Raw genomic sequence first — 25691 nt, 5'->3', positions numbered from 1 at the left:
AAACTCTAGTTTCCAGACTAGCACTGGCTACTCCAAAATGAAGTTTTAACCAATCTATAGTGAAAATGTTGGCAGGTTACCAATTGCCCTTAATTCTCTGTATTCTATTTGTTTTTGGTGTTCCATGTCCTTTTTAAAAAAAACTTGAGATATAATTCATATACCATGAATTTCACACTTTTAAAGTGTTCAGTTCAGTGACTTTTCCTGATATTTACAAAGTTGTCTGGCCATCATCGCTATTTGATTCCAGAACAGTTTCATTACCCCAAAAAGAGTAAATGTCATTTTTTAAAATTAAATGATTTTGAACATTATTTTTACATTTTTTTAAGTTTGCAAAGTAAAAATTTGCAAATATGTGTGTGTATAAACATATATATATATATATATATATATATATATATATATATATATAAAATGTTTTATTATCCATGAAATCTGGGAACCACTGTTCTAAGAGACGTCTGGGATTCCTGTGTTTAAATGAGACATTTAAAGATAAATAATTTATAAGATGCATGTGCACCGTTTTGAGCTGGAGCCTTTTTTTCTGACTGCTGACTCCAGGTAAACATTTGTATTCTGGTGAAGAAGACCTTTCTGTGAGAAGTCTGCTTTCTTGTTTATCAAAATCTTTACTGATTTTAATAAAGAATTGTAGCTGTTATTGTGTTTAAAAGGGATAAAATGCCAGTAGATACCTATAAAATAGAGCATATCGTCAACAGAATCCCATGTATAAAACAGATAAAATGAGAATTGTCCTACTTAAATTAGGGGTGGGGACTAGGAACTGTATCACTTAGCTCCCTTCATTAGCTCTTGAGAGGCCTTCACAGAATAATAGAGTTCAGAAATCACATTTGAAAACCATTTCAAGCAAGCTTGGAGACTCGGCTGTGGCAGCCTGAGCAAGGCGCAGGCTGGTGGCTATACACCCTAAAGCCATGCGGAAATAGCCTCTGGGAGGCTATACTGGAATCAGCACTGACATTGTAAACCTAAAACTGTGATGTGCGCATATGCCAAAACCCTAGTGTGCTCATGTAGGAAGAGACTCAAGGGGGAGCCTTGGTGTGATCAAGGTCTTAGAGGGGCAGAGATGGAGCTGGAACAATATTAATCTTCTGGTTCTTAGTGTGGTGTTTTCCAATTTAGTTCAAAATCTAATTACGTTGGCTGTTTTTTCAAAATCTAACTGTGTACCTTTTTCTGCATGTCTCTAGTTTTCTGGAAATTTATAACGAACGAGTACGGGATCTGTTGAAGCAATCTGATCAAAAAAAGTCATATACCCTGCGGGTCAGGGAGCACCCAGAGATGGGGCCCTATGTACAAGGTGAGCCACTGTGGTCCTGGAGGTCTGAGGCCAAACCGGAGCCAGGGAAGCTCTGCTAATGGTCATTCATTCATTCAACAAATGTAGAATGAATATGTACTCTGTGTCAGCCCCTGTACTAGACTCTGGATATGGACTATAAATAGAAATGACAGTCCTGCCCTCACAGGCAAGCTTACAATCTTGTGGGGATGAGTCGGAAAACAGACACTCAATTACAAGTTGTGAGAAAGGCTAATAAAAAAATAAATCGATGTAGTGATGGAAAAGAATATTGGGTGTTGTAGGCAACCGCTCTTCATGGGGCAGCCAGGAAAAGCTGCTCTGCGGCGGTAACTTTTTAAACTGAACCCTGAGGAGCCAGTCATGTGACAAATGGTGTAGTGAGGGTAAGAGTGTCCCAGGTAGAGGGAGGAGCATGAGCGGGAGCTGAGAGAAGGGCATGGTGGCTTCAAGGAGGTCAGTGTGTCTAAAGCATGTTGAATGAGGGGTAAGTGGCATGGAAAAAGGTTGGGTCTGCGGTGCCAGATCCAGCAGGGCCTGGACTGATTTCCAGGCTAGTTAGCCTCCTTTCCGGGGTGCTTTCTCTTCCATTGGTGGTGATCGGAGGGTAGGGGGATGTCAGACATGGGGTAGGGTCTGAGCTGCTTCCTCATCAAGCATATTTGATGTTTGGTATCATCTGTCTTATTCCATTCATCTAGGTCTTGCTACGTATTAAGTAGAAACAATTGTGTTCATCTGTGGAGGAATTTTTCACCCTTTCAGGTCACTTATAAGAAGTAACACATATGTTTTATGTTCCTAGTCCCTCACCAATAGGTTAATTTAAATCCTGACAAGGAGAGGGACATGAAAGATTAAGAGCTGGTCTCCTGTCTGACTAGGGCAAGGCTGATGGGTGACTCAGCAGATATGCAGTCATGATTCTACTGCTAGTGTCTTTCCCCAAACGTTCCATCATAACGGCAGTCTGGAAAGAACAAAATACCATTTACTTGGCTGGGAGCCAGTTGGAGTTTCCTCTCTCCCCAGATGCTGGCCTTATTTCTCTGGGCTTCCATCTTCTCCCAGTAGATAACCTGGAAAATGAAACACTGACAAATTGCCTCTCAAAGATCATTTTGATGAGAATGTTTCTTCTTTTTTTTTCAATTAAAATTTATTGGGGTGACAATGGTTAGTAAAATTACAAAGATTTCAAGTGTACAATTCTGTTTTACATCATCTATATATCACATTGTGTGTTCACCACCCAGGGTCAGTTCTCCTTCCATCACTATATATTTGACCCCATTTACCCTCATCTACCACCACCCTTCCCTAGCCTGGAAATTTTTGGCTCTCTGGTTACTCCTCTGTGCCTTCAAGCGGATGTCTTTTATATTTCATCCAGCTTTTTATGTTGTTGTTTCAGGACCTTCTTTTTGTTTTTAATTTTTTTCCAGTATTATCGAGGTATAATTGACATACAACACTATATAAGTTTAAGGAGTACAGCATAATGGTTTGACTTACATATATTGTGAAATGATTACAACAAGTTTAGTTAATATCCATCATCTCATATAGATACAATAAAAAGAAAAAGCAAAAAATATTTTTTCTCCTTGTGATGAGTACTCTCAAGGTTTACTCTCTTAATTCTCACATATACCACACAGCAGTGTTAACTATACTCATCATGCTGTACATCACACCCCTAGTACTTAATTATTTTATAACTGGAAATTTGTACCTTTTGATCACCTTTCTCCAATTTTCCCCCTACCTATGGTAATGACACATCTGATCTTTTTCTATGAGTTTTTTTTTCTTTTAGATTCCACATATAAGTGAGATCATACAGTATTTGTCTTCCTCTGTCTGACTTATTTCATTTAGCATAATGCCCTCAAGGTCCATCCATGTTGTTGCAAATGTCAGGACTTCCTCGTTTTTTTAATGCTGAATAATATTCCATTGCATATAGATACCACAATTTCTTTATCCATTCACTGATGGACACTTAGGTTGTTTCCCTGTCTTGGCCATTGTGAAAAATGCTGCTATGAACATGGTGGTATAGATATCTTTTTGAGTTAATGTTTTTATTTCCTTTGGATATATTCCCTTGTCCAACTTTTTCTAATAGTCTTTAGTGGAAGTATTGGCTTATAATCTCTAATTACTATAAGCAAATGTCTCCATCCTTGGTTAAATTTTAAAAACTATTTTATTGCAGAGAATTTTGAACACACACAAAAATAGACTGCTATAAAGAATCCCCATGTACACATTACCCAGTTACAATAACCATTAACCCTTGTCCAGTTCTGTTCTTTATACATTCCTGTCCACTTCCCCCATCCTATATTATTTTGAAGCAAATTCCAGATGTCACATCAATTCACCTGTAAATATTTTAGTATGTAGCCCTAAAAGATAAGGAATATTAAAACAAACAAATAGCCACAACTTTAGTATCACATCTAAATAATTCCTTAATAAAAGAAAATCCAATCAGTGTTCAAATTACTTTGCTAATTTTTAGTGTAATTGTATTCAGTAATGAGCCTGTGAAGTTGCTTTGCTACTGAATCTCTAATATAGAGATTCTCTAGCACAGTTATGAAGGCCGTTTTTGATTTGGTCAGTAACCAGCCATAAAAACTTACTTTCATGTCCTTAAGTGACTCTTCGCTTATCTAAATCGTACCCATTCTCCAGTGGCCAAATTCAAGTCTCACTTCCTCCAAGGAGCCTGCCCTGACTCCTCCTCTGATCTCCTTAGCATTTATTATCTATTCTACTCCTGTGGCCCTTGGCCAGATTGTCTGTATAGTATAATTTCTTATGGGTGTTAACTGTGGAAGATAGGGACGTGTGTACTATATATTTTGTATGCCAAACTGAATTTACCATTTTGTGGGAACATAGCATCTGTATACTTTAGGAATTTAGTGAGAGCCAAATGAAGTAATATATGAGAGCATTTTTTTATAACCTACATAGCAAAATTGCAAGGGATTATTACTGTTTTTGTTGTTAGCATGGCTACTGTATGAATTCTAGACTGTAATCTCTGTGAGGGCAGAGACCTGTGTTCCCAGAGCCTATCGCAATGCCTGACAGTAGGCTTCCAAAAAATACTTGTTGACTTAACTTATTACCTGAATGACTTTAGCAAGTTCCCTCATGTCTATCAAATGATATGAAATCAGAATGATGAAGACCTACAGGAAAAGGTTACACTTTACCAAAACTTTTATTTAATATCTTTTCCCCCCCTCACAAATCTGATAGGTTTATCTCAACATGTAGTTACCAACTATAAGCAAGTGATTCAGCTCTTGGAGGAGGGAATAGCAAACAGGTAACAGGTTTGTTTGTTCCTGTCATTCTTTTTAGCCTCATTCTGCTGTCCTGTGTTCTCATCCCCCTTTGGAGTGTGTGACGATAGTGATGATACTTCTCTCTGTCGCTCCTCACATTCACAATCAGGAGGTTTCCTCAGAACAGTGGTGTACCCAGGGTCAAGTGCAGACACTAAGTAAGATTTATTGCTCTTCTCACTAGTAATGAAGCTGGAGTTTGTTTGGGCTATAATAATACCCTGTTTCCCCAAAAATAAGACCTAGCAGGACCATCAGCTCTAATGCATCTTTTGGAGCAAAAATTAATATAAGACCCGATGTTATGTTATATTATATTATATTATATTATATTATATACCCGGTATTATATACCCGGTATTACATATTATATTATATTATATTATATTGTATTGTATTGCATTGTATTGTATTATATTACATTACATTATATTATATTATATTGTATTATAAAGACCGGGTCTTATATTATAGTAAAATAAGACTGGGTCTTATGTTAATTTTTGCTCCAAAAGACACATTAGAGCTAATTGTCTGGCTAGGTCTTATTTTTGGGGAAACATAGTACTAGGCAGTAAGCCCAGACGGTTACTCAGTGCTTTGTCTTACAATACACAACTTCTACTATTTTGATCAAGGAATAATATCCTTGCCTGCATTTTCTCTCCTTGGGCTTAATAGAGATAAGGACCAATACAGTGTAAAATGTTTCAGAAAACTATTTTTCTGTTAGTTTTGCATACTTTTAAAGGTTACCCAAAAAGACTGTTTGAATCTGCTATGAAATATCTAAGTGCTGTTGTCTCTCCTAAAAGCTATCGTAAATTGTGATAACATTCCTTATGTTAATTACTATGAAATACCGAGAATGTTCTTAGTGTATGCCTGAAAAGATTAGCTTTTTTTTGTGGGGGAGGAATTTAGAGTCTTCTATTCACCCTATAGCAGGTACAACTTAATTGAACATAAAGGAAAAAAAGTTAAGTTTAACATTTTGCTCCTTCGGTTTCATGGAAGTCTCCTGGAGGCGCTTGCTTCTGGTTTTCTGTATACCCTGAGTTCCTTGATCTTTAAATTGTCAGGCTTCACCTTTTTACCCGTAAATTATGAGAGCAGCCTGTAGATTTTGACTCTCCTTCGATTCTCTAGTTCCTCTGAGAACAGAAGTCAGTGAGATGCCCGCAAACTAAAGCGTGATTGACTTAGATTTAGCTAAAGGGAAGGCTCTCCTGACTTAACATGGGAATAAATTTCTAAGTGGGGCTATGAATTCCATCTGGCTTACGCATGACGTTGATGTCATTCAAGATCTCATTTCAAAGGCCTTTCTGGCACTATAAAATTAACACTGTGTATTTAATCACAATGTTCCCTGTCTTTGAGGCTTCTACTCCAGCAAGCTCTCTACCTCCACTTGTCTTATTTAATGGGTCTGTCCTGGGGATATTCTTCCAGGTTAATGACTCGTTAGTATTCCCCTTCTCAACCCTGATTTTTGCTTCTATTGCTTAAAAAAAGTTCTAATGTAGTTTAACATGAAGATACACTCCCTTTTAGTCTCAGATATTAGTACCTGGAATGCTGCTTCTGCCCTCATTGGAACACTCTCCTAACTATACTGGACTAAATATGGATGTTTTATGATTCTTATCTGTGAACCTCAGCACTAACACTTCTGTGTTCCCCGTGGATCCTTACGGATCCACCATGCATAAACAATCCTTGTCCTAACTGCCTTGTTCTGTATACACAGAATCACAGCAGCCACCCATGTTCACGAGGCCAGCAGCAGATCCCATGCCATCTTCACGATCCACTATACGCAGGTGGGTTACCTCTTATATTTGTTTAAATTTCTTCCTGTCCTTGTCCTTTTTGGCTACTTTCTTGTCTTTTTTCTTATTTCTTTTCCTTCCCTCCTACCCTTCCATTGATAGGTCCTCTGTTACAACCTAATATAAGGAGGACCTACATGCCCTCTATTAAGCTATGTACTTAGGAGGGGTAGAGGCATTTTGTAAAGACTAATCAAAATATCTTCTACTTATATTTTACTTTTAACATTTCAAAGCGCTTTCATGTCTATATCATCAGTATGGGCATTTAAAACAAAAAGCAAGATTGAAATGAAAATGAAAAAGTAGAAGATTCGCTTCCATTCTGATGGAGTGAGGAGGTCAACAAATCCTATCCCTAAAAAGCAACTATAAAGCTGGACAAAACTGTCAGAAGCAACCACTTCTCTGTTCCAAAAATAGATCACAGGCATATAATAAACTGAGAAGAATATATTCAAGAAAATAATTGCAGGTAAGAACAGTGCAAACGAATGGTGTATTGCCTTGCGCTGCTCCCATCCCTGCCCACACCCCAGTCTCGCCAGAGGTGTTGATTTGGAGCATCACCAGTTAAAGTGGTGCTCTCGGCGACAAGTGAACAAGGAGGGCCACTGGCTCCATTAGCCTGAGATTGTAGGACTGTTTCAGGCAAGAAATGAACTGGCAGACTCTCTGGGGATTTATCAGGGATTCTGGAAGATGCTATAGCCACAGGGGGCTTGATAAGATCCTCACATATCCTGAGGAACAGAAGCTGTACACATTCATAGCAGAGACTAAGTGGGCCCAAGCCAGCCATACAACACTGACTGGCAGAATCTGCACACATGTGTAGAAGAGACACAGAAGGGCCCTGTGGCTAGTGAATACTGGGGTACACTTAAAAACTACCCAAACTTTTAATGCATTCCTCACATGGATCCATTAATAGAGAATAGAAGTCTTATTGGCTCAAGGTGTTTGATTACAACTTCTGACCAATCTTTGGCTGAACACTAAGCTATGCAGACACAAGCTGGCCCCCCTAAGAATCCAAGCTTAAAATTAAAAACAAGTAAGGAAAAAAACTAAACAGAGACCCCCTTAGCTGCATGTTGTGAGGGAGATAGATTTTAAAGGTTTAGTCCAGGCAAGTTTCCAAACAAAACAACAACCACTATCACCCTCAATAGGAAAAATCATAATCCAGAATTGTTACAGTATACAGAAGGTGTCAAAAAAATGTATACACATTTTAAGAAAGGAAAAAACTATTAAAATTGTAATACTCAATATATACCAATAACAAAAGATGAATACGAGTCATGTGTATACATTTTTTGGTACCCTTGGTATTCTCTAAAATATCTAGTATTTAACCAAAAATTATTAGATATGCAAAAACAAACAAACAAGAAAATGTGACCCATGCTTAGGGGAAAAAAAGTCAATAGAAACTGACCCTTAAGTCCTCCAGATGTTGGGTTTGGCATATTGAGGCTTCAAAGCAGCTAATATAAACAGGTTTAATGAATTGAAGGAAACCAGGTTTAAAGAATTAAAGGAAAACATGATGACAATGACTAGGGAATTTCAATAAAATGATAGAAATTATTTTTTAAAATGGGAATTCTGGAATTGAAATGTACAATAACTGAAATGAAAAGTTCACTAGTGGAATTCAATAGCAGATTTGAGATGGCAGAAGAATTAGTGAACCTGAAGATAGACCAATAGAGATCATCCACTTTGAAGAAGAGCTATAAAAAGATTGAAGAAAAATGAACAGAGCCACACAGACTGGTGGAACAATATCAAATCTGCTAACATAAGTGTAATGGCAACTCAAAAAAGGAGAGAATACACAAGAAAAAAATTGAAAAGTAGTGGCTGAAAAAACCCCAAAATTTGTTGAAAATCATTAACCTACAGATCTAAGAAGCTTAAGAACTCCAAGTAAAAAAACAGAGATTACCCATGTAGACACATCATAGTCAAACTGTTGAATAAAAGAGAGAAATTCTTGAAAACAGCTGGAGAAAAATGACTCATCATATACAAGATAACAATTACATGATTAATGACTGATTTCTCATCAGAAACATTGGACCCTAGACAACAGTGTGCCAAAAGAAAATAAAACTTATCAACCAAGAATTCTATAAGCAGCAAAACTAGCTTTCAAATATGAAGATGAAATAACATTTCTAGACTGAAAAAAAAAGAGGAAAAAAGCAATTTATTGCTAGCAGCCCTATCTTACAAGAAAACGAAGTGAAATCTTTCAGACTAAAAGAAAGTCGTATGAGACAGTAACTTAAGTCTATAGGAAGAAATGAAAAGTGCTCAAAATGGTAAATACAGGGTTTCCCCGAAAATGAGACCTAGTCAGACAATCAGCTCCAATGAGTCTTTTGAAGCAAAAATTAATATAAGATCCGGTATTACATATATCATATCATATCATATTATATCATACCCGGTCTTAGGGTCTTATATTAATTTTTGCTCAAAAAGATACATTAGAGCTGATTGTCCGGCTAGGTCTTAAACACGGTATGTGGGTAAATAAAAAAGATTACATAAGTATGATCTAGCCATTCTGCTAAGTATTTTCCCAAGAAAAAGAAATTATATGTCCATACAAAGACTTGCACACAAATAGTAAAATATTAAAATATTCATATTTGTACTTGTACAAAATGTTCATATTTTGTAATAAGTTACAAAATTTATTTGTAATAGTTCAAAACTGCAAGCAACCCAAATGTCCATCAAGAAGTTACTGGATAAACAAACCATAGTATATTCTTACAATGGAATACCATTCAGCAGGAAAAATTAATGAACTATTTATACATGCCTCAACATGTATGAATCTCAAAATAATTACGCACAGTGAAAGAAGCTTGAAATTGTATGATTCCATTTGTATGAAATATCCTGAGACTACAAATTTAGAGAGATGGAATGTTGATGAGTTGTTGCCTGGGGCTGGGAATGGAAATGGAGCTTGATGGCAAGCAGACTTGACGGAATTTGGGGAATGTTTTAAAACTGGATTTTGGTGTTGGAGGTACAACATTAAAACAAAATAAAACAAAACAAAAAACACCACCAACAAAAACTCCACATTGAATTAAAAAAAAAAAAGTAGTTTTGGTTTTGACAGCTGGATGCTCCTAGAATGGACATAGAGTAGCAGATGCTTTGCCTGGCAAGTTAATGTGCTGTGACTGAGGTTAACGAGAGACACACCCCATCAGAGCCTCCCCCACCTGCTATGGATCTCTCCCAGTGAGCCAGAGCCACCTGGAGGGAAGTTGAGCATTTGCCTGGTAAATTGTACTAAAATTCCTGATGCTCCTAAAAATTGTGGCCAGGCAACTTCATGGGTTTTTGCTCACTCTCTGAAAGTCCTGCTCATATTTTTAATAAAGAACACAGAGCTGACTGATTGTACCTGTCAGATATTGAGAGCTCATCTGGTTCAGAGCACATTTGCATACTGATTTTTTTGAGTGAATTGGCCAAAAATCCAAAATATTACTTTGGTTAGGGAGTGTCTAAGGGGAAAAAACTCACTTTGTTCCAAATGACAAGCTTTAAATGTGTTTCCTCCCTTAGGCAATCCTGGAGAACAACCTCCCCTCTGAAATCGCTAGCAAGATCAACCTTGTGGACCTAGCAGGCAGGTAATTAGGATTTCAAAGCCAAGGGAACTACTACGTTGACAATGACCTTGTTCTTGCCCATTTTACAGGAAATAAACTTGTTTCAACTTCTTTTCACATTACAGTCATTCTGAAAAAATTACAGAAGTAGCAAATTCTTTGAATGCTAGGTTAAGAAATTGTAGCTTTCCAAGGGCTGAAAAGTTTTATGTTAGGGGTTCTCAATCTTAGCTTCCCAATAAAATCACCTGGGACCTTTTAAAACTCCCAATGCCTACGTTGCACCTCAGACCAAATAAATCAGATTATTTAAAAAATCAGATTATTAATAAATCAAATAATAGTGCAGGCATCAGTAGTTTTTCAAGTTGCTCAGGAGATTCTAAGGTACAGCTAAGATTGAAAACCACTGTTCTAAGAAGAGGAAACTGAGTTAGCATCCTGTTTTCCCTTTGATGTAGTATTGATTTTATGCAGCTCTGAACATTGCTAAAACAAAAAGCTTTAAAAAATATTGTGACATTGGGGAGATGATACTGCCTTTTTTTTTTTTTCCTGAATTCAAATTTTTATTTTTCAAACTGGTTATGCAACAAAGTCTCAAGCAAAGTGAATAAGCACCCTATTTATGACAAGTGTTTTAGGCCATCTAATTAAAAGCATTACATAGCTCTTTAAAATTGAAACTGACATTTATAAAAACTTTTAATCATCACAATTATAGCTTTCCTGAACTATTGAGCAATTCTGGCCTCAATGATAAATCTGACAATGAGAAGAGATTTGAAAATAGAACTATTTTAATCATTCAAATAGCAAGCTCTATCTGTTTCAAATTCTTTATTTTACATCATGGTTGCACAATTTGAGGCTGGTTAAATACAATTGGTTTTCAAATTTTCTTTGAATATTTTCTAGATTACTACATGCAAGTGACCATGAAAATATTTGACATTTTAAAATTCTGAACAGGCACTTACATGAAGGAAAACATTACCATTTACAGATACCCACATGTAAAATAGATGCTCCAGCACATGGTACATGGAACCTTTAGCCAGTAAAGTTGGTTACTGACCATTTTATCAAAGTGCCATAGTAGTAAAACAAGTTTAAAGAAATGTAATTTGGGTTACTTAGCTTACTCATAAAGTAAGGTTAACTGACGAGACTTGCACTGACGTGTATAAAAAATACTGGTACAAAAACCAATGAACCATAAGTGAAAGTAGTTTCACACAACAGGCTTCGTCGTTTTAGTTCCTACACCCCACATTTAGTGTATTTGAGATCAGACCTCATGCATATGAACAGATGACTGCAGCCTTCTTTTTTACAGACTTTGAACAAATGACTTAATTTTAGTGTTACAAATTTTTAAGCAGAACGGGTGAAGTTTAAAACTGCGTTTGAACTAACCAAAGTCCCAATTTAACAAGCATAAAAAGTGTCCAGACCTGGATAACTACATGCTTAACAGGTCTAACTGAATCCCCCCATCCTCAAATTCTCCCCTGAAAAGGGGAGAAAATATTTATGAAGTCAAGAAAATTGTATTTGTGTGTATGTGGTAAAAAGATTCCTTAAAAACATTTCAAAGTGTTAATGGAAAAATTATATAGTTTTTAAAAATTCTAAAATGCTAACAATACAGAGTCAACTCCACATTGCAGAAAGCACACAGTAGAACCTGATGGGTAGTAGCAAAATGGTTACTTAACATTGGGGGGAAAAGCTACAATGACATGCCACATAATCCCTTGTGGAAAAAAGTTAATATTCTTACCACAGAAGACTTCAAAGAGAATAAAATTCAGGAACCCATGGAATGGTAGACTCAGATGCACCTACAGTGAAACCTTCCATATACATTTCTCAAATACATATGTAAAACCGTAAATGTAGTACGAAAAAATATTGAGATGCCATGTTTTAAATCTCTGCAGTATGTAAGGGCCATTCAGGTTTTCTACTTTTATTTGAACACAAAATATTTCATTTTTCGCAAGTAGAGAATAAGAGGTAATCATTAGCATGAAAAAGGAGAAAAGGATTTATAATCAATTTATGCAGAAAGAAAGCAAAATTACAAATACCAGCCTACTCATGAAAATCTTTAATGTTTATACTGAGGCATCTGAGTGCTTATCATCAAAGTGTGCAGTAAAAAAAAAAAGGCAACTTAAGAAAGTCCCAGTGTTTCAAAGAAAGCACATTTTTTAATGTATATACACGAAGAACATTTAGTTATAGCATAAAATAAATGCAGCACTGTAAGATAAAGGAAGACTATTATAAATGGACTTTTGGCCTTTCCTCCCCCCCATACATACTGCAACCATCTTTATCCTGCCAAACTTAATCTCAGTGGATATAGGAGGGCTTTGTTTTTCTTTTTTTTTCCCCATTCACTTCACATTTCAAGCTGTTCAGCAGATGCTTGTGATTCTGGTGATTCAAATCGCTGGTGAAAATTTGTTCTCTATTTCCTCAGTTTTTCAGGAGCTTTTCTCCATAAAATGATTTCCTGCTGCTTGCAGTACCTTCTGTCTTCCTCATCAACAAGGACTAGATTCAAAAAGTACCTTACTGAAAATTTTTTGTTCACATCTCTCATTGTTGGAGTGGGGTCACATCCCGCTAAAAATAGTCTTATTGGAATTGATTGACCTTTTACTGGTGCACCATCCATTATTTCATATTTAGCGATTGTTTCTGTTTCCGTTGTGGTACTGGATCCAATTCCTGTGATCTCTTTTTTGATCAGTTGTAACTCCATATGTTGGATCTTTATTCTCACTAATAAGAAGTAAATTTTTCCAACAATCATATCCTTTAAATGATACTTTGACTTATTATATTCAAATTCTATATGTAGACAATCCTCAATGCCCACTTCCATCTTAATAGAGTTGTTAACATCAGGATAGGTGGCAAGCTGGTGAACAATAAGATCATATTCTTTTACCAAGACTGTCAGTCTTCTTACTATTGTCACTGTAAGAAAATACCTCAAGCGGACATTGGCACTGATGTAAGATTCATATGGCTTTTCAACTTGCATAAATTCAAAATCATAACTTCTGCTCTGGGTCAGTTCTCCAGGTAAGGCTAGTTCTTTCACTAGGTTTACAAATTCGTGAGTATTACTCTTGTCATTGAAAAGTTCAATTTGACCTACAAATTCAATTCTAATTCCTTGGTGCTCTAGCCTCTTTCCAGGTTGCTTAAAAGCTAGGTTTACCTTTCCTGAAACAGATTCCCCATCATAGAAAAGATAGTGTTTTTCTACTTTGCCATCTTCTGTTTTCATTTCCGCCATTTTCCTGGTTTCTCCATCATTAAGGACAACATCGATCTCACAAATGGGACCCAAAAAACCACCAAGAAAACTCATTGTCAGTGCCGCGGCGTCGCGTTCCCCCTCCCCATACTGCCTTGTAAGGTATTAGAAGGAAGCATGAATTATAGTCACTTAACATATCCAAAAAGAAGAAAGTCTTGAAGATAATGTCACAAAAAAATATGTAAGATGAAATAAGGAAATGTTCTTAGTTTAACACTGCTAAATAATTAATATAGTACAGCATTCCCCTAAAAACTAAGTGCTATCTGGAAGAAATTTATATCAGCCAATCGGAAGTGTAAATTTTTAATGTTTTCCATTTACTTAAAAAAGTATGACAGTTGATAGTTAATGACACAGACACCATAAAGCCATTAATATGTGAAATAAAACAAAGGTAGAGCAGAAGTGAATATACCAAAAAACTATGCTAATATTATTATTGTAAATGAGTATTTAACTGAAAGTGCTCTGGCAGTCAAAATAAAAACAGAAATGTATTATAATAAATTGTTTAATTTTTATTGCCTGAAAAGCAGAAGAATGCCTCTTCATTATAAGATGGTAACATTTTTTCTGGAACTCAATTCTAAAAGGAATTTATTACATGGGTCTTTTACATGATATACAACATACTGGATAGTGTCTTTGAACAGCATTATAAGAATAGTGTTGTCTTGTTTGCTTTTGTTTTTTATTGACTATTTTAGTGAAAGAGCAGACCCCAGTTACTGCAAGGACCGGATTACTGAAGGAGCCAACATCAACAAGTCTCTCGTGACTCTAGGCATTGTCATCTCCACCTTAGGTATTTGGCTGACAGACTGGATCATCGGAGTGGGAGGGAGACTTCGGAAAAGAGCTCATGTATTTTAATTTTATCAAAATGGGGTAGATACTTACAAGGGTTTTTTCTGATATAATTACCTTCTGGTTTAGGGCATAAGGACTGATATACGTCTATTGTTTTAGAACACAGCGTGACCACCATTCCAGCATTCTCATTTCGGAAAGTAGGGAGACTAAAAAATTGTGTGGCTCAAATACTCCATGTCATGAGTCCAAAATCTAATTCAGGGCTCAAACTTAAAGCATCCTGTCATATGCAGGAAGGGGTTAGGAAGTGTGATTCTTAAGCCTGTGCTCCCCAACCATTGTTCTGTTTTAATGTATTTGTTTCAGAATTCCTTTTGTCTTCCACTTTTGTTATTTTTTGTCTTTTAAGCCCAGAACTCTCAAGTATTTAGCAGCTGCCAGAGCCTCAACAGTGTCACCAGCGATGGTGGTGACAGTGGGATTCCTAGCTCTCCTGGGGCCAGCAGTGGAGGGGGACCCTCCCGGAGGCAGTCTTACATCCCATACCGGGACTCGGTGTTGACCTGGCTGCTGAAGGACAGCCTTGGAGGCAACTCCAAAACCATCATGGTTGCCAGTGAGTGGGAAACTGGAGCTGGTTCTGTGTTGGGGCTGGTACTCTGCCTCAGAGAAAGGGCTGTGACCACCCATTTCAGCAAGGGTCTTATACAGCGCGGATGATAGCAGCAAGGCTAGTGGTTATGGGCTGGGTCGGAGGGCTTGGTGTGTGTCTAACTTTCTTCTTCTACCTCAGCCGTGTCTCCTGCACACACTAGCTACAGTGAGACCATGAGCACGCTGAGATACGCATCCAGTGCGAAGAACATCATCAACAAGCCACGGGTAAACGAGGTGAGACCTTCATCTGAAGTCCTGGTCTGGTATAGTTGGTAGAGTGTCCTCTCATTGATTTCTTTCCTTTTGTACTTACCCCCCCCCTTGTCAGACTCGTTCCCCAAATGATAAGGGAGTGAAATTCTTTGTTCCTGTGGTCATACCCTTCTCTCCTATCTCTACTGACTTCATTTATAACTTTTTATGAATAATTTATTGTAGATATTTTCCTAAGGCCATTCCTCTCGACATCCTGGTACACCATGGCTACTCTAAGAAAGAGCATTTAAAAGATTTTGTATTTACTGCTTTTATTTTGAGTTCATGTTGAAATATGCTTATATATTTTTTTCTGTGCACATTGCAAGGACTTCTCTGTTTTGGGCTAAAAGAAGTATATAATGAATTCATTCATTTCGAAAGCTGAATAATAATGCAAATATTTCAAAAATTCCTTTTGTACTTTGCAATTTCAGTGACGAGTTCCAGGGTAGGGATCACAAACTGGTGGCCAGATAGGTATAGCCCATCTATGGACTATTTTAAACGGCAATACAATGAGGCAGGTACTAAGTTTAGGCACAATACAGGAAGATTAGCACCTGCTACCTATTCATGGCCTGGCAGTTGTGTTACCTGTCTGACCTCCTGCTCTAGGGCAGTGATTCTCAAACGTGAGTGCGTATCAGAATCACCTGGAGGGTTTGTTAAACCACAGCTGAGCCCTAGTCCTCAAGAATTTCTGGTTTAGTAGGTGTTGGGTGGAGACAGAATTTGCATTTCTAACAAGTTCTTCGGAGATGTTTTTTGGGGTCCTGGGACCACACTTTGAGAAGACTGCCCCAGAAGGTGCTCCAAAGGAGTAATCCACTTCTTCTAAGCTAAGTGCATGTAGCATCTCACAGCCCTCTGGGGCCTGATATCTACTAGTGGTGACCGAGGTCTCTGTGTTGCAGGATGCAAACGTAAAGCTGATCCGAGAACTCAGGGAAGAGATTAGGAGACTGAAAGCCATGCTGCTGAGCTTCGAACTGGTAGGCCACCAATCAGAACTTGTCTGTATTCCGGAGCCCCTCTTCTTCTGCACACAATCTGAGCCCTGCTTTGTCCTGCGTTCTCAATTAAGTGACACTTGTGGAGCAGGGGACAGGAGCAACGACAAGACCAAGATGGGATTACTCTATTGCCTGTGTAGTTTCTTGCCTGTGTAGTTTCAGGCGGGATAGGTGTCCTTTCACTGTGTCATCTCTGTTGTCCAAAGGGCGTTTGCCTGAATGGCTCCTATTCTGTGTGTGGGCAGACATGGGGAGTGGGGCCCTCCAGAAAAATGTCTTGTTTTTTGTGCCAGTCTGAGCCCAAATACTTAGGCTTCTGATTTGTTTCTGATTTTAACGATGAAGTCTTTCCTTTATTTGCACCTAATATTCCTTCACAAGACTAAGCGTGGGGCCCACAAAGCACATCTCTCTCTTTGTGCAGAGAAACTTCAGTTCACGGAACGAGGAAAAGGATGAACATCTGAAGGAGCTGGTTCTCCAGAATGAATTGAAGGTGGGTGTGTTAGGTGATGCTGACATCACCCTGGGAGCAGGTCTGATCTCACTCCATCCTTCCTGGGACAGGGGTGCTCCCTTGTCAGGACATAGAGCTTCTGTGTCGTTTAGAGACAACTTTTGTCTCCACTGAGCCTAGAGTGGGGCATTTGTTTGTCTAAAGGGCTGGTGGCCAGCTTTCTGACTCTGTCCCATTCTCGCCAAGGTTCAGGTAACTCCCTTTGGATAGTGACAGTGGCTTAGAAAATGAAATTTATTTTCTAGTCAGTAAATCAACCATCCAACATGTGTTCATTGAGCACCAAATAGGTGCTCAGCATGATGCCACAAGAGGTACAAGGAAGTCCCTGCCCTCAAGTGGCTTGCAGTCTAATTGGAAACACATTGAGAGAATGGTTAAGTGCAATAAACTGTATGAGTTAGATGAAAATACTTGGGGTGCGGCTGGTTAGCTCAGTTGGTTAGAGGCCGGTGCAAGTTTGCCTGTTTGATCCCTGCATTGGCCACTGTGAGCTGCGCCCTCCACAACTAGATTGAAACAACTACTTGACTTGGAGCTGGTGGGTGCTGGAAAAACACACTTAAATAAATAAAAGTTTAAAAAAAAAATGCTTAAGGAAGGAAGAAATCATGATGGCTTCGAATTTTCAGTGCAAGTATTACGTTGCTGTGGCTGGAAGTCAGAGAACTTGAACTAGACCTTGACGAATTGATAGAATTAGTTTGATAGGTAGAAGGGGTAAGGAATTTTGGGTGAGGTAGAGATGAAATAAGCAAAGCCATGGAACTGAGAGCATGAACTGGTGTGGGAGGCCATGTGGACGCACACAGCGCGAGGAAGACGAAGCTGGCTGGAGTGGGTGCTCATGGTAGAGCGTAGTGGAGGTTGAACTTGACATAAATAGGACTGATCATAGCCTTCTGAACCCGGATGGTGAGACAATAAAGGAGTATAGCGGGGACATTAATATGACCGTTGTATGTAGGATGGTTGGAAGGGAGGGAAGACTGGACACTGAGAGACCAACCAGGAAAGAGACTGCTGTCATGACCCGGCGAGAGCGAGGGCAAGACATTTTGGGGATAAGATTAAGTGGTGATTCCCAGAGACATTTAAAAGGAAGAAATGGCAGGCATTATTTAGTGACAGGTTAGATTTAGATCCTATGACCAAATGTCCCAATTTCTAATATTCTATTGCCTCCTCCTAAATGTTATTCAAGTATCCTGGCTATGTTAACATTTTGTTACCCAAACTAAACTTCAAGACTACATCCCACATCCAGAAGTTTCTCAAAATTTCTATGTTTAACCATATGTTTTGATTTTTGATTCAGAAAACATCATCCCTCTATACGTAACAGATGAAGCAGAAGAGTCAAAATCATCCCAGGCTTTTTAGTGGTTTTTCATTATACAGGCTGGCAGACCTGGACTTGAATCTGCCCCTTGCTGGCCTCATGACCTTGGGCAGTGTAGGAGGTGGTGATGAGGGCTCTCAGGGGGAGGGGTGGGGGTGCCTCCAGGTTGTTGAGCCAGGTTGGCCAAACTGTAAGCCGTTGTGACCTGCCACTTGCCTCTGCCAGGTCCCAATCCAGCTCAGCCGTCTACAGGTACCCTGTAGTTTTCAAACTTCAACTCAGTGATTATATCATTAAAAATAATGTTTGCAGGGTACATAAAACAATCTAAATCTAAATTATCTAAACGTGGCATAATTTCGTTTTTCTTAAGTATTCCATTTATGAGAGAAATATTTAGCTGAATCCCGTTTCTTTTAGTGGGTTCCTCAGTTCTTCCATTCCTAGGATAAGCTTCCTTCCTAGGCATCAATTTCTACCATAAGAAGAAAAAAGGAACTGCATTCAATACTGTTTGTTCACATTCCCCAGGTGTTCTTAACTTAAGGTCCCCAAACCTTGGTATATTTATTTTTAAAACTCAGATCCTGATACATAGTAAGCCTTCACTATTTTATTGTTTTTATGTCATTGTTGTTATTTTGTTATTATGTGGGCTTCAGACCAGTTTCATATAGTCTTTATTCTCCTTGGGGTGACTTCTCTGGCGCTTTGTGGGTCTTTGAGCCACGTACACACTTACATTAGAACTGCTGCACCTTGAGAAAGAAGTGTTAGGTCACAAAAGGGTTCCCGGTACAGATCACATAGAAGGGGAATGGGGAGAGGGTACTTACAGATGTGTAACACCCCAATCAGTTTTTAAAAATACCATTTATGGCACTTTTTCCCAATTATAAAAACAGTACCTGCTTGTTGCAGAAAACTTTACAAATAACATTTATTGAAGGAGTGACAGGTTAGATTTAGATCCTGAAACCAAATGAAAATGACACTTGCTTATTGAAGAAAACTTAGAGAACACAGAGAGCTCACACAGGAGGTGCAAGGGCCTGTGTGGGGCTCTGACTAGTCACATTGAGGAGAGTGCGGAAGTAATACGGTGAACAGGGCGGGCTCACATCTGACCTTCAGTCTGCTGCCGTGACGAGTGAGACCACCCCCTATCTCTGCAGATAGACCAGCTGACTAAAGACTGGACCCAGAAGTGGAATGAGTGGAAGGCCCTCGTGGAGCATTACAGAGTGGACATCAACAGGAGGCGGGCTGGGGTGGTCATTGACTCCAGCCTGCCACACTTGATGGCTTTGGAGGACGATGTGCTCAGCACAGGCGTGGTGCTCTATCACCTCAAGGTAAGCAGGCCGGCGGAGGCTCCCTCTTCTGAGCCTCCCTCTTCCAGAGGTCAAGGAGGGAAAAGGCAGGGACAGCAGCCTGGAGTCTGGGAACTGAGACAGATGCCGCAGAGCTGCCTTCAGATTTGCCCTCAGGAAACTGGGCGAGGCACCCGGTTGTGACCTGTTTGGTTTTTGTGTGAATAGAGCAGAAGACTGGAAATGAGAGCAATCGTTGGTTTTCAGTCGCTGCTCCTGTTGCTCATGTAACTTACTTCTCTGAGTCTTAAAGTAAGAATGATACGGCCTTATGTCTCTTCCGGCTTCCTGAAGCACAGCAGTGCAGTCACAGAAGTGAAATCCTGCCCTGGAAATACCATTGGCTCCTGAGCTCTGCTAATACGGGCCGCTCACAGATGACTTGCAGAGACCAAAGTGGGAATCCAAAGATCTGAAACAGTTTCCTTCTGGCACTTCCCACTTCATTCAACCCCCAAATTAACAATATATGCACCTCCCAGTTCTCTCTCAGTAGGTTTACCTGGGAACAGAGAGGAAAAAGTAGATATAGGAAGCTTAAAGAATGCGTGAGGGAGAGGCCAAAGAACTGGGGGTGGTTGGGGTGAAGCCGACATGCAGCCACCTAGAAAAAATAGAGTGAAAATGAGGCCTTCCATGAAGGACCTGGCTCACCTGGTCCTTTGCCACCTGGGGTCCAGGTCATCGTTTTTAAATGAAGCATTTTGAGTTATATATCCTGCCCTCATCAAAAGTGTTTGTCCTACTGTGGGAGGACAGTCTCTGTTGATGGCAGAACATAAACTTTACGCCAAAATCCCTATGCTCGCTGAAAATCCATCTTCATTCTTCTCATTGTCCCCCCAGCTGGCATTCAGAAGGAGCAGAGTTTAGGAGGGGTATGCAGTGCTGCTGTTATCCCTGGAGAAATTAGACTCCCAATGCTGCAGTGCACACGGTAGTGAGATGTTAGCAAAGCTCATCCTGCTTAGAAAGTGTGTTCTTAGGATGAACCCTGAGGGAAGTTGTCAGAGACTGAGCCTCTCAGAAAGTTGAAGCAGCTCATTTCCTGACACACAGAGTATAAATTATGTCAGTGAAAATGCCTCAGGCAGAAGGAGCTGGTACCTTAATGACAGAGCTAAGTACCAAAGGCTATTGAACTGCCTGCCGGGAGAGAGGTTGGAGGTCAGGAAGAGACCAGATGGATAAAAATGGTCAATATTTGAGTAGAACTGATCTGATACATTGATTGGATGCGGAGTGAGCAGATGAAGCGAGAAGTCGAGGGGTAGAGCTTGGGGTAGCAGCATAGGGTTAAAGGACAGAGCTGTGAGAGTGAATCCTAGATGGGGACGGGAGACAGCAGACGGATGACGCCTCACCTGAATGTGGCCGCCTGGTTTTCATTGCTGAGTCATTGCACACCCAGCATGGCTCTCCCTCCTTGGTGCATTTCCAGTAAACCGGGGGGATCAGGTTTCAGTCTAGTTCTAATCCTGGCATTTCTGCATTTTATGTACCTATTTTCCCCTTTTTGTTTGTTTAGATCTTGGTTTGGGTAATAGTATAACAGTAATGGCTCAAGATTCACTGTATTTTTATTTGCTTTGCTCACTTGATTACAGACCCAGAACTAGTCCTACCAGTAACAATGCCCTGAAAGCTGTCACCTTGGGAGGAAGCCTAGGTAGGAAGGGGGCAGAGGAAAAGGTACATGGAGCACAGATTACCGATGCTCTGGACTTTGTCCTTGGAAAGGCCTTTGTGCCACTGACTCTCGCGCATAAAGAGGCAGAGGGGCAGCAGGTGCAGGCGCCAACTCAGTCATCATTGAACAAGATGCCATCACATTTTCCAGTAGCTTCTACCCTGCAGATCTAGCAGTTGTGATATGCTGTGTGTGGCCTTTATCCTTTAGGGAGGAATGCGCCTCGGTCATCGGGGCTGACCTTGAACCCACATGCGGGGTCTTGATGCCTTTCCCTGGATTCTGTTTGGTGGTGTTTGGAGGCCAGCATCCATTGGCTGGTGTGATCCACAGTGGCTGAGCAGAAAAGGCTGGGCTCTGGCTGTGTGGGGGTGTGCGTGTGGAGTGGGGACAGAGCCTCATTCATAATGATGCCTAGTGCAAAACTCTGGTCACTTCAAAAACCTCAGTTACTGGGGAGGTGGTATGTTGAGGTTGGAAAAGAGCAGGACTCTGGACCCAGAGGGACCTGAATTCTAGCCAAAGCTCTATTTAGTGTGTGGGTTCCTTGGGTATCTTATCTCCCATCAGCTTCAGGTTCCTCGTCTATAAAAGGGGGGTAATAATACGTCCATTTTGGATTGTTTAAAGATTAAATAAGAGATGTCCATAAAGCACACAGCACAGTGCCTGGGACAGTGAACGATTATTCAATAAATGATAAATACAAGTACATACCTAAACTCAACGTCTCTGTTGCTGTGCTGCAGCCTTCCTCAGACAGAGCTGTGTGGTCTTAAACAGCATGGACATAATCAAGGGCCCAAAGGCCTGTCTTCTAACCCTTCTAGTGATTCATTTACACTAACTCCCGCTTCCCTCTCCTTTCTTGTAGTCTCTTCCAGTACTTTTTGATTCTAGATGTGCTTTTCTCCTATTTATGCTTTACCCTTCTTACAATCTGGTGTTTGTTAAACTTCATCTGTGGACCACAAAGGTAAAAATCCTGTGCTGCTGTACATCTTCATAGAACGCGTGCCTCTCTGGGACTGACTGGACCAAACGTGGACCACATGAACTTTAGCCCTGGGAGAAAACTACACCTGTGTGCCCACTTCCTCAGACTGGAGAATTTTTGACTGACAGCTATGGCTAGTCCCTACCTTCAGTATATAGGAGTTTGCCAACACTTGTTGGATTTTGCAAAGAACTTGTGCTGCTTTATCATGTATTTTTTGCCTCCACCTTCTTGGGGCTTCCTGGCTGCAGAGTGAGTGGGCAGGGCAGTCAGAACAGACTGGACTAAAGTTGAGAAGTGGTGTGGAAAAGGTTGGGGTGGGTGTGAGAAGACAGTGACGACACTCAAGCAGGGCTATGTGCCTTTTTATTCTCATTTAAATGGCTTTGTTTTTCCCTTTAGGAGGGGACCACAAAAATAGGAAGGGTTGACTCAGACCAGGAACAGGATATTGGTAAGTGACAGAGCAGAAGGTCTGACACTTTGTGGCCCGTGCTCAGGCCTCCCAGGTTTCTTCAGAGGAACCTAAAGGTGCTGTGAGAGAAAAGGATCTCTGAAGTCTTCAGGGGCTGCTATTGCTGCTAGGCTGTGGGACTGCGGTTGTGTGTCTGGGACACGATAGGAGGAGACCCACATGTTGGAGGATACAGGTCTGGGTAGTTTCAGGCGGCAGCTCTCTTGCTCTCTTGTCATGTGAGATCTTCCAGAGGTGGATTCTGATCTCATGGACAGAATGGAGCAGGTGTTTCCCTGGGCCATGTCTCCACCCAGGTGACCCCCCATCTCTTCTGTAGTCCTGCAGGGTCAGTGGATCGAGAGAGACCACTGCACTATCACCAGCGCCTGTGGGGTCGTTGTTTTGCGGCCCGCCCAGGGGGCCCGCTGCACCGTCAATGGCCGGGAGGTCACTGCATCCTGCCGTCTGACCCAAGGTAGGACTGTTCACAGCCCTGTGGATGCCAGGGTCAGTGATGCACCAGCTCTGTTCTCCTGGGCCTGACCCAGAGAGCTCAGGGAGGCAGGCAGCCATCAATGATGGAACACCAGCCTCTGCACTCAGACATCTGAAGATGTCCTAATCCAATCATCTTGCCATAAACGAAGAAGCCCCAATTCCTGGGCTTCAGAATGGAGACTAACTGAAATTTGTCCCGGTGTTTGTCAGCTCTCTGTCCTTGGGAAAGTCTCTGGGACTCAATTTCCTCATCTGTAAAATGGGGATAATAAGATCATTGTGAGGATCGAATGAGCTGATCCATGCAGTGTTGTCCTTAACAGTGTTCTTGGTGCTTAGGAAACACTCATTGTCATTATTACCGTCACTGTTACTCCTCTAATCAGTCTATTCAAATTCTGTCTGTGCTTTGAGGCTAAGCTTAGATGTCCCCTCTTCCACGAAGTGTTCCCTGACTACTCCACCTAGAATTCATCTTGCTTCCCCTTGGAGGAGCAGCCTCCTCCTGTTCATTTTATTAATTTAATACATATGCTATGCAGTGTCCAGTGAGTACATATCTTTCTTTTTTCTTAATTAAAGTTTATGGGGGTGACAATTGTTAGTAAAGTTACATAGATTTCAGGTGTACAATGCTGTAACACATCATCTACAAATCCCATTGTGTGTTCACCACCCAGAGTCAGTACATATCTTTCTGACTCAGCTAAATCATCCACATGTTGAGGGCAGGACGTTGTCTCGCAGAACGTCGCCCTGCACACAGTGTGTACTCTGAACAGGAGCTGTTGATTGAATTCTTCTCTGTGTCTGGGCCACAGGAGCAGTCATAACGCTGGGGAAAGCTCAGAAGTTCCGATTCAACCACCCGGCAGAGGCCGCCGTCCTCCGGCAGAGAAGGCAGGTTAGCGCTGGCTTTTCTGTGTGGCTGCTGGCCTCCCTCCTTCTCCTTTCTGGGGAGGAGTTTGAGCTTTGGTTCTGTTGGGGTGGGGGGCAGTGAGTGCCTCACTGTGCTTTCTTCCTTGTTCCCAGGGTGGAGAGGCCGTGGGTGGCAGTGGCTCTTTGGAATGGCTGGACTTGGACGGAGATGTCACCGCCTCCAGGTTGGGTCTCTGCCCTTTGCTTTGGAAGAAAAGGTGAGAAATAGCTGCCCGTTCTGCTGTGGAACCTCCTCGCTTTGCTTCTCCGTCCCTGACAACGTGGAGCGGGAGGAGATGAGTGTAGCAGCCCAGGTCTGAATGAGGCGTGGTCTGAGCCAACTTGGCGAGTGATGTGAGGACGCTGAGCTCGGTGCCCCGCTCACAGCTGGCAGGAGGCGGACTTGGCCCTCATTTAGTCCCTCTTCGGCCCTGCAACTGTCTTCGTCCCCGAAGAAGTATATCATTTGATGTTTCCTAGGGCCGCTCTCCTCTGTGAACAAGCTTGACTGTGGTATGTTTGTAGAGAGCTGTGATCCTGCTGCCGACTTCCCTCCCTGCGTGCCCCTTTAACTTCGGCCCTGCCTGTGTGTGAGTTTGTCGTACGTGTCAGTGAGCTTCCAGGTCTACGGCTTCCTCTGAGTTTATAAAGATATTGTGGGACTGAGAATCCTTTTTTCCCCCATAACCAAGGAGCCAGAACTATGAATAACAGAGGAGGACCGCCAGGAACAATGTGAAAGTATCTTGTGTTTCTGCCCTCTCATACCCACTTCACCGGCATTGCGACTGCGAAGCAGGAAGGCAGAGTTTTATGTGTGATGGGTGGCAACTACTTTTCTTCTTTACAGTCTTTCTTCATCTGTTTCTGCGTAGAATTCCCTTCCCAGATCTAGATGCCTTGTGGGTGTGATCCTGGGAACAGTGGCATCCTTCTGTTCCCATAGCCAAAGTGGCCACTGCCTTGGGGACTTCCTGTAGAAAATGTCATCGGGGACACTGTGCCTGTGAGACCACTGCTGTTGGCTTTCCAGCACCGTATCCTGGGAGGGTTATGATGGCCCTTGGTGCCCCGGTTCCTTCAGAGAAATCGAGCTGCTCTTTCTAGCTGCCAGGAACATTTGATAGCAGCTGAAGGTAGTCCTGGGTCTGACCTCGGTAGTGAGGGATGTTGGTGCAGGAGCAGAGGAGCTCTGATGCAGGGAGCGTGACCAGCAGGCAAGTCGTCACAGAGGGCAGCCAAGGGCCGAAGGATGATTCTTGTAGTGAGTGACCGAGGGCTCTGTGGGGTGACAGATAAAGTGGGAGAGAGGGGACACGGGGTGAAGTAATTCAAGGCCGGGGTGGAGTCAGGACTGAAGCTGGGGGTTCTTGTTCTGTCAGAGAGGCCCTCCCTTTTTGTAGTAAATCCATGAAAGGAGACCTGTCTGAGGTAAGATTTCTGTGGAGAAGACACGCTGAAGGGGTGCGTTTGCCAGAGTCCAGAGATTTACAGAGAATGACTGTAACTTAAACAACCATGGATGCTGGCGTTGGATAAAGCCACTTCACCTCCTAGCTCTACGACAGAAAAGCTCTGTGACCTTAGGCAAGTTACGGAGTC

At 41.2% G+C, this 25691-nt stretch overlaps 2 protein-coding genes across 3 annotated transcripts in view; one reads left to right on the top strand and one right to left on the bottom strand.

The window, feature by feature from the left end:
* STARD9 (StAR related lipid transfer domain containing 9) overlaps positions 1–25691 on the top strand; it is a 94361-nt gene that overhangs the window by 44263 nt on the left and 24407 nt on the right. The window contains exons 7-20 of one of the 2 annotated variants that reach the window (XM_033107395.1): positions 1230–1342; positions 4628–4697; positions 6470–6542; positions 10161–10228; positions 14264–14361; positions 14779–14985; positions 15163–15260; positions 16199–16276; positions 16722–16793; positions 19332–19511; positions 22619–22670; positions 23011–23148; positions 23993–24075; positions 24204–24307. In XM_033107395.1, coding sequence (XP_032963286.1) covers positions 1230–1342; positions 4628–4697; positions 6470–6542; positions 10161–10228; positions 14264–14361; positions 14779–14985; positions 15163–15260; positions 16199–16276; positions 16722–16793; positions 19332–19511; positions 22619–22670; positions 23011–23148; positions 23993–24075; positions 24204–24307 — 1434 coding nt within the window. Of the gene's footprint in view, positions 1–1229; positions 1343–4627; positions 4698–6469; positions 6543–10160; positions 10229–14263; positions 14362–14778; positions 14986–15162; positions 15261–16198; positions 16277–16721; positions 16794–19331; positions 19512–22618; positions 22671–23010; positions 23149–23992; positions 24076–24203; positions 24308–25691 lie in introns of those variants that run through there. The other variant, XM_033107394.1, reaches the window with a different exon arrangement.
* Positions 12465–13604, bottom strand: LOC117023010 (vacuolar protein sorting-associated protein 26A-like). The gene has a single exon (XM_033107396.1). It carries the CDS (start codon positions 13602–13604, stop codon positions 12690–12692), a length of 915 nt encoding a protein of 304 aa, XP_032963287.1. The 3' UTR covers positions 12465–12689.

This window comes from Rhinolophus ferrumequinum, chromosome 6 (assembly GCF_004115265.2).
Source record: "Rhinolophus ferrumequinum isolate MPI-CBG mRhiFer1 chromosome 6, mRhiFer1_v1.p, whole genome shotgun sequence".
Lineage (NCBI taxonomy): Eukaryota > Metazoa > Chordata > Mammalia > Chiroptera > Rhinolophidae > Rhinolophus > Rhinolophus ferrumequinum.
Note: the sequence above shows the minus strand (reverse complement) of the source record. Positions and strands in the feature narration are given on the sequence as shown.